Genomic DNA, 8,658 nt, shown 5'->3' with positions numbered 1-8,658 from the left:
TCATCATCCACCCAATCGGTGACATGTCCACGTTCTTGTTCGACTATCATGTTATGCATGATGATGCACGCATACATGACGTCGGCGATGACTTCCTTGTACCAGAAACGCGCAGAACCTTTCACTATTGCCCACCGCGATTGGAGCACCCCAAAAGCCCGTTCCACATCCTTCCGCGCGGACTCCCGCTTTGCTGCAAACAAGACTCTCCTCTCACCAGCTGATCGTCTTCAAAAAAATAGGCCACCTTGGGTATATGTCATCGGCCAAGTAGTGCCCCATATGATGTCTACGTCCGACGTCGTATCGGGCGAGGGACCCGCGCCACCGCCTCCTCCGCTGCGTTTGTCCCAAGCATTCCGCCTTGGCTTCATTAACGACATCGAACAAGGCTCGGGTCAAGGCCCGTCTGCAGCCATCCGATGTACTCAAATCGTAGTCGTCGGGATTCATTTTGAAAACGATGAGAGAGAATAATTGAAGAGAAATTGAAGAGATGTGAAATTGGAGTGTGTGAAATGGTAGAGAATTGTAGTGTTTTAATAAGAAAAAAATTTGGGAAAAAACAAAATGCGTGAGCATCGTCTGTCGCATCGTCTGCGATGCCACAGCGGCGGACAATGTGACAGACGATGAGCATCGTCCGCGCTTCTTCCGCAGACGATCGATCGGGCGCGGACGATGATCCGCACCCGAGTGGTGCGGATACTCTTAATAAATTCTATTGAGATGCCATAAAACTTAAATAAATGTGGAAGTACTGTATTAATTGGTTGAAAATGTACCCAAGTTTACGAATTAAATGGCATGTTGGCCTCTATTAGGGAATCCATAACCCCATCCCCCGATCAAGGTTTCAAGTCCCCTCCACATCACCATTTTCGCCTTTTTTTGCACCAAATCAAAACTTCCACAATAAGGCCTGCTCATTTGACCGGTTTCGATTCTTACTGCACTGGTTAACCGGTTTCAATTTTTCATAAATTCCGAAACCGGAACCGATGTGTAACTTTAATTGAATTTATTTGTAATTTTAATTTAATGATTTTATGTAATACCTCAAATTTATAAAATATAAGAATTAAAATTTGTGTACTCCTATATTATATATGTACAAGTGATAGTTATTAATAGAAAAAAAAAATATGAAAAGAATAAAGAGGAATCAAAATAGAAGAAGAATAAGGATCGGGATGTGATCTTTTACGAGGATGAGGATAAAGACAAAAGAAAATAGAAAAAAAAAAAGAAGGGAGAAACGTGGCACGTGGGGAGGTGAAAGAAAAGAAAATAGGAAAAGGATGGAAATGTGAAGTCTTTCTCTATATCTCTGCACAAATAATTTTTCTCGCTTTACACACACCGAGCATCCTCATCCATTAACTCGGCTCTCTCCATCACGGGAAACCGTCGCCGTTATTATCTCTCCGGCGCGACGTTGCTGTGCCGCTGGTCTCCTCTATCCCATGTGACCTATCTCCACCTTCCTTCTCTTCCAGTCTCCATGGAAGTGAGATTTATAGCACAAAGTTCAACACCCCAATCTCAAAGCTTGTGAAATTAAGATAATAGCAAATTCTAACTTACTCATGTTATCCTCTATACTTGAATGTTGAATCTCAGAACTAGAAATGGATGAAATCCAGACTCTTATGAAAGGAACCAATAGGACGAGTGCTTGCCTTGGTGAGTTTGTTTTGATTGCTTGGTTTGTGTATAAATATGATTCGAAAATAAAAGGTAGAACTTTGGATATGAATTGGGATTGGTTTAAAACCTTGGAATCAAATAAAGAACTTAGTTTGATGCATTTAATTGAGTTTGGAGTATATTGATATTTAAGTATGATTTTGGAAGCTTGTGTTATGGGGTTTGTAAAGAACCATGGAGAAGATGTTTATTGACCTAAGGTTTTGGAAGAGTGTCATTAGTTAGGAAAAGAGGAAGGAAAATCCGTCTTTTTTGGTCCATAATGTACACACATATATTGTCTTGCTATTGAGCATAATGTGTTCGAAAGTAAATTGTAATTAGTATTGTTCTTTCCCTACTGTACTAATTAGTTTCGGCCACTCAAAACTGTTGGAAATTTCATTATAAAATTTTCTGTAGATATTTTCATGTCATAGGAAGGCCCCTTCAAAATTTCAACTCATTTTACCAACGTTTGCTATTTATAAAAATTCATGCGAAACAGCTGTTTCCAGAATCTGTTACAAATTGGCAAGCTGTAATAAAACAGCCATACCTCCTTAATCCCCTGGAGTTTTTGTGATTACCTTTTTGTAAGTTAAACTAGACTTCAAGAGGTTTCTTTTGTTATAGGGCTCGACTCTAGTGTTACTCCGAGCAAAAGCAGTTAATTATTTAAAAATAGTGTAATGCAGTGAATTTGAAATGCTTCAAAAGTTGAAAGAAGAAATAAAGGTATGTTAGCTAATTGAAGGTTATTGGGGAATTCTTCTATTGTGTAGCTCTAATTTACATATGTTTCTAAGTACAAATAAATACAATAGACGTTCTAAAGAATTTTACTTATCGTAATACTCCCGTTTTGTTGATAAAATTGATGTGGAATATATGTACGATATTACAAAGATGAACAAACAGCAAATAATAATTGAAAGAAGGAAAATGGTGCGTGGCTGAAGGAAACAACGAATCAAGGCTTTTGGACATTATGAGGTAGGATATCCAGCATTAATACTCATTTTTCTTACTTAAATTAGTGGTTATGCTTATATAAACAAATTTTATAATAATATGTCTGATGATGCAATTACGCGTAAACAATATGATTGTGTATGAATATTGTGTGTTAATTATGAAATTGAGTATTCTGTTATGACTTGGCTAATTTATAGTATGTTATTGGGTGATGTATGTAAAGTAGATTATGATTGATATGCAGATGTAATTTATGTATGTTATGAAAGAACTCTGTGGTACGATTGTTATGAATGCGAGTATAAGGTAATTATTGAACGTGAATTCTGAATTGATATAGATCTATGTTGATTGTGATGATGAGGTGGATGAGCAATGAATATGCTCATATATGTGTTGTGATGCCACTGGAGGAAATGCTATGTGAAACGGTGTGATGGAAGGAAATGATATATGATATTTGGTGTAAGAGTAAGAGTATAAAATATAAACAAACAATACAATAATATTCATGTCGTTATTTGATGATAATGCCAAGTGTTGTACTCCCTCCGTCCCAAGATAAGTGACCTACTTTTTTTGGGCACGGAATTTAAGGAATGGTATTTAAATAAGTTAAAGTGGAGAGAGTAAAGTATGAGAGAGGGAAAAGTAGAGGAGAAAAGAGAGAATAAAGTAGGTGGAGAATAAAGTAAGAGAGATGACTTTTTGCTAAAAATGGAAATAGGTCACTTATAGTGGGACATCCCAAAAAGGAATATAAGTCACTTATCTTGGGACGGAGGGAGTACTATTTTGTAAAGAATCATCAAACGAATTAATAAATAGTAGGTCATACTAGTTTATGTTGATAATTCTTTTAAAAAAAGTTCTAAAATTTAGCAATTTTTTTCAAAAGGAGTTTTAAAATTGAATTGCATTCTCTTTTCTTTTTTTGGCTAAACAAATGTTCAATAGAATTTCAAATACTCTGTACTAATTGATATTGTTGTGACTTTTTGGTTTAAAATGGGACAATTAATAAATTCTCCACAAATGGGTTAAAGTCGAATGTTAAATGAATTATTACATCAAGTTTGTTATTGCGCTAAATTTCTATCGTATGAAATATACTTGTATTTTTTGTATAAGCTCTTTTGGAGATGAAAAACAAACTTATGTTGTCAAAATTGAACTATGAAAATAATAGTAGATTCAAAGTATCGCAGTTTATACATTTTAATATTCACAAAACTGAGTTTGCATATTTAGCACGGTTTAAATCCAAAAATCACTCAATGTTTCAAATTATTTTATTTCAGTTCAACATTAATTAAATCAAGTTAGATTTATTAGTATATCAAATTTTACGTTAAAAAAATGAATTGTAATCCAATTACATGTGAACTAATAATCAGATTATGTTGTTGTCTAAAATATGAAACCGGTACCGAAACTAATTTTCTGATTCCCGTTCTTCAATTAACTGGCCGGTTTTGGTTAATCGACAACCGAAGAACCGTTTAAGCACCTCCGCTACAACTCTAGTCCTATTCAAGCTACAAATATTAAATTGTACTATTCACAACTTCAAACTATTTTACTCTAAAATTTGAAATGTTGAGCAATTATATTTCAAAAAAATAAAAAATTACAATTTCTAAATTTAAAACGTTGAGCAATTATATTTTGAAAAATTTATTGGAATAATATAGAAAGAATGAAAATGTTGTGGAGTTTAAATTGGTAAAAAAAAAATTAAAAAATTAATTTTCTACTATAAAAAAGAATGGGGTCCGGGTCCAATCTTAGCGTTTGCAAAGTTGGGCCAGACCGCAACTGGCCACGGCCCGTGATCACACAACGCTAGGCCAGACCATAACGGGACTGGCCCTAGTCATAGCCCAGACCCGAGCCAGATTCCAAGTGCGATTGTAACGCTTCCAGATGCTCTTAATGAATCCTTACTTAATATACATGATATATTTTTCAAAATATGATTCATAATAGATTATGAAAAATAACCTACTCGACAAAGACATCTGAAAAACGCACACAGTATCAATAATTATTGCACGGAACATTGTATCTCCTGAAACCTTGATTTTCACGTTATACTACTCCCTCCGTCACCAAAGAATAGACACTTTGGATTCGGCACAGATTTGTACTAAAATAAGAGAGAGATAAAGAGAGAAAATAACTAAATTATTGTTTGTGAATAATAAGTCCCACCTCATTAGAGATAAAAGAGTTCCCAAACTGAAAAAAATGCATATTCTTATGAAATAAAGGAAATATTAAATTTTGATAGTGAACATATAATTCACAAATAATGCTGAAATTGAATAAAGTAATAAAAATTGTTTTTCATATTTCAAATTAATTAATCATCCAAACAACAAAGTACCCGACCGTATAACTAAGTCACTAAATCGCTCACCAAACTAATGAAACAAAATTTATCAAAAATCTACTGAGTTTACTATACGTACTTTAAGGAATTGAACACCAAATAGCAAAAACTCACATACTTGGTTCAAAGTAAACTCAACTTAACTTATCGAACAGTGAACACAATGTAGATGCGAAACATGTAGTAACATAAACAGTAAAATCATGTATTGGAAGTGTTTACAATGGAGAAAAAGACATCATGCATAAGATTAGAAGAAGTTCTACAATATAATGAAATCAGACAAATAAAATCCGAGCAACCAATCTGCTTCACCGGGGTTCTCATTCTATAGCTGGAAGCCTGCACATCAAATAATAGTTTTCATTAGTGAAACTAATCTTATACACAGCCTAATAGTATCACAACTGCAAAGCTAACATAAGGTGAATTTTCAAAGTAGGATATGCTAACACCACTCTAATTGTTTCAAGTGAGGCAAGGAAGCAAAAACTCCATATAATTTCTGAGACGCGCAAATTATGATTTTATCTCATTAAAGTGATGTTTCAAGTGAGCATAGTTGGTGTGTGATAAGTAAGGAAGCAAAAAGTCCATATAATTCCTGAGACGCACATTTTATGATTTTATCTCAGTGAAGTGCTGTTACAGCATAATCATCAATGATATGAGTTCTATGCATTGTGGGCTGAAGAAAAGATGAATGTGAAAATCATCAACGATCTAGCTAACATACGTTACAATTTTCCTCACTGGAAGATACAATCTTCTAGCTGTTTCTTTATATCAAGTGCAGCTTTAGAGCAAACCAACAAAACATGAGAAATTTGCTATGAACAAATTTAATTTCGCTAACTCGACATTTGAAGTTTACTCTCTAGCTTATACATATTGCCAATATAATAACCAAACCTTATCTCACGCCATTCAAATCAAGCAAGATACTTCACCCCACTCCAAGTAGTCTATATCAATATAAAGAAGGTGTGGTGGGGGTTTAACCCTTCTCATCAAGTAAATTATTGTTATAATCAAGAATAGAAATTCACTCTGCAAATTTGTCATTGAGATCATAATCTCATGTACATAATTTAGGAATAATTAATAGTGGTTGTAGTAAATAATAAACGGAAAGCTATGATCTCTGAATTCCCTCATCATAAACACTGCAATTCCATTTTCCTTTTAATCTTTCATGATGAATATACATCCAAAAGGCCCAAAAGGGACATTCCAGTATGCAGAGAATGTGAAATCTCCCCAAATAAATTGTCAAAACAGATCTCCGTGGATATGTGTATACACCATATACCAATGCTAAACCACAAATGGAATTTCTTTTGACCTATATATTGTAGTAATATTTCCCACTTCATTATTTTGATCTAAGTTGACAGTTCCTAAATCCCGGGCATTGTAAATTTTCAAGCTCTGTAGCTCACATGATTTTTGTGTGTTCCACAGCAAGCACTAGAAGTCTAGAACTAGACTAACTTCAGTACATATATTATAAAGATGGGGATTCATTGATCCATTTATATAACTCATTCTGCATACAAATTTGGAGAACAATGTATTCATTTTTCACTCATTCCGAATAATCACACTAAGCTCCTAGTTAGTCCACGGTATAACACAATCAGCAGCAACAGAAACAGCAAACATATCAAATTCAAAACATAAACCAAAGTAAAAAAACCGCAATTGAAGACAGGGAATGTACCTACGAAATAAATCAAGCAGCGCCCACAATAATATTGTTGATCGGGATAAAAATCAACTTGACGAAGAAACCAACGAATCCCATCACGACGAACCCGATGGCTGTCCGTGTGGCTACCTTGGTGAACTCTACACGAAAATCAAATTTCAAAAGGTCAGTTAACAATTCGGGTTTCTTCATACACCAAAACAATCTTTAAATCGTCGAACCAAACCATAATTAAGAAAAGCTAGCTCAATTACCTTTGCGATCAGGCTTGTGGCATCGCTTGACGAGACGAACGCTGTCCTTGGCGAAATCTCTCAGTGGATCGAAGACTGAATCAAGCGCATCCATATTCGATTTCGTTATTTGTTCTCCTAGATCTCAGATTCTCAATTTGGACACGAATTGAGGGTTTTGAATTTGGGGAAAAGGGTTTTATTACGTGTGGGGACTGCGGATTGGTGCAAGTCAAATACGTATGACGCTATGCGAAGTTCCTAATATATCCCTTTGAAAATAAACACATACAGTATATTCACAGATATAACAGAAATAAACAAAAAAAAAATACTCCACTTACCTAATTCAATATGGGATCTACTAAGCCAAGATTTTTAATAATTTGATAAAACAGGAATTTGGTATCAGTTAGAACAAGAAAATCACTCTAAATATGTGCAAAATAGATATTCTAATTTTAAACCACACAAGAAAGTACTGTAGTGTATTTTTAATGATAACAATTCATAAATAAGATTGTTGGAATGGAGAAATCAATTAATTGGTAACACAAGAAATTAAAATATGATGCTATGGCGAGAGAATAATAGAGGAAAGTCAATTAAAAGTTATGGAAAATCTAGGGTTGGCACGGTACGGTACATCGCACCGAGAATGTCATACCGCATACCGTACCGTAAATTGCGGTATGAAAAAAATGTCATACCTATACCTTACCGAAAATTATGTATGATTATTTCCGATACCGTTACCATACCGTCTATGCGGCATACTGTACTTTTACGTTATACCGAAATAAGGTATGGCATATCGTAATACCTGTGTTTCATACCAAAAAAATTCTATTATAGCCAAATATTTAAAATAAAATTTCACCTATTTAAATAATGTCCAAATGATTAAAACTACACCACAATCAAATCTATACAGTTGACTTGATTTGCATCTCTGCGTGTGTGTGTTTGGAGGGTTGGGGGCGGTTGAACTAAAATATGAAAGTAGGGTAAGGGATTTTAACATATTAACTATTTTTTATATAAATTTTAAATACAACATATATATTGACTTTTTGGCAAATATCGTAAATGCGGTACATTGCGGTATAGCGCAGTATAGGAAAATCTATACCTTTATCATACCGAAATCTATCGGTACGGATCATACCGTACCACAACTTGCGGTATACCGTAAATTCGGTATTTTCGATATTTTTTCGGTACGATAAGTGCGGTATTTCGGTATTACGGTATATTTAGCCAGTCCTAGGAAAATCAAATCAAGAAAATACTTGTGAAATTAGAATATATTTTCCATGTATAGCTAGAACTAGAGCCTTTAAATGGTAGCATAACCATTGTAAGAAATCACTCAAACCAATACAATGTAGTCTTTATAATTCTCCCATTCTTTTCATTTCTGCATTAGAGCATCTCCATTCTCCAATGATACTTCGGCCAGAAATCGGCCAGCAGTTTCTCCCCCTGCCACGTCAGCAGCATTAAAAATCCATCTGCCACATCAGATTTAGGCCAGCCATATGCCAGCCGCAACAAAAATAATTCAAAAAATACTACATTTACGGAATTAAAATCACAATACGGAATTAAATTTACGACATATATAACGGAAAAAATTCGTTAATTTTATT

The 8,658-nt window shown here is 34.4% G+C and overlaps 1 protein-coding gene across 2 annotated transcripts; it reads right to left on the bottom strand.

Moving 5' to 3' along the window:
• Window positions 1-5,230: 5,230 nt before the first annotated feature.
• Window positions 5,231-7,219, bottom strand: LOC125210097 (protein transport protein Sec61 subunit gamma-1). 2 transcript variants are annotated; one of them, XM_048109684.1, is made up of 3 exons: window positions 7,028-7,219; window positions 6,790-6,913; window positions 5,231-5,404 (listed from the first exon to the last, which is right to left on the bottom strand). In XM_048109684.1, the coding sequence occupies exons 1-2, from the start codon at window positions 7,119-7,121 to the stop codon at window positions 6,798-6,800; spliced, it is 210 nt and encodes a 69-aa protein (XP_047965641.1). In that variant the 5' UTR covers window positions 7,122-7,219; the 3' UTR covers window positions 5,231-5,404; window positions 6,790-6,797. The 2 variants fall into 2 exon arrangements, with proteins under 2 accessions (XP_047965641.1, XP_047965635.1); XM_048109678.1 differs by having other exon boundaries at window positions 6,786-6,913; window positions 7,028-7,214.
• Between the last annotated feature and the right edge of the window lie 1,439 nt (window positions 7,220-8,658).

Source organism: Salvia hispanica, chromosome 1 (genome assembly GCF_023119035.1).
Source record: "Salvia hispanica cultivar TCC Black 2014 chromosome 1, UniMelb_Shisp_WGS_1.0, whole genome shotgun sequence".
Lineage (NCBI taxonomy): Eukaryota > Viridiplantae > Streptophyta > Magnoliopsida > Lamiales > Lamiaceae > Salvia > Salvia hispanica.
This window is presented reverse-complemented; position numbering and strand designations above follow the sequence as displayed.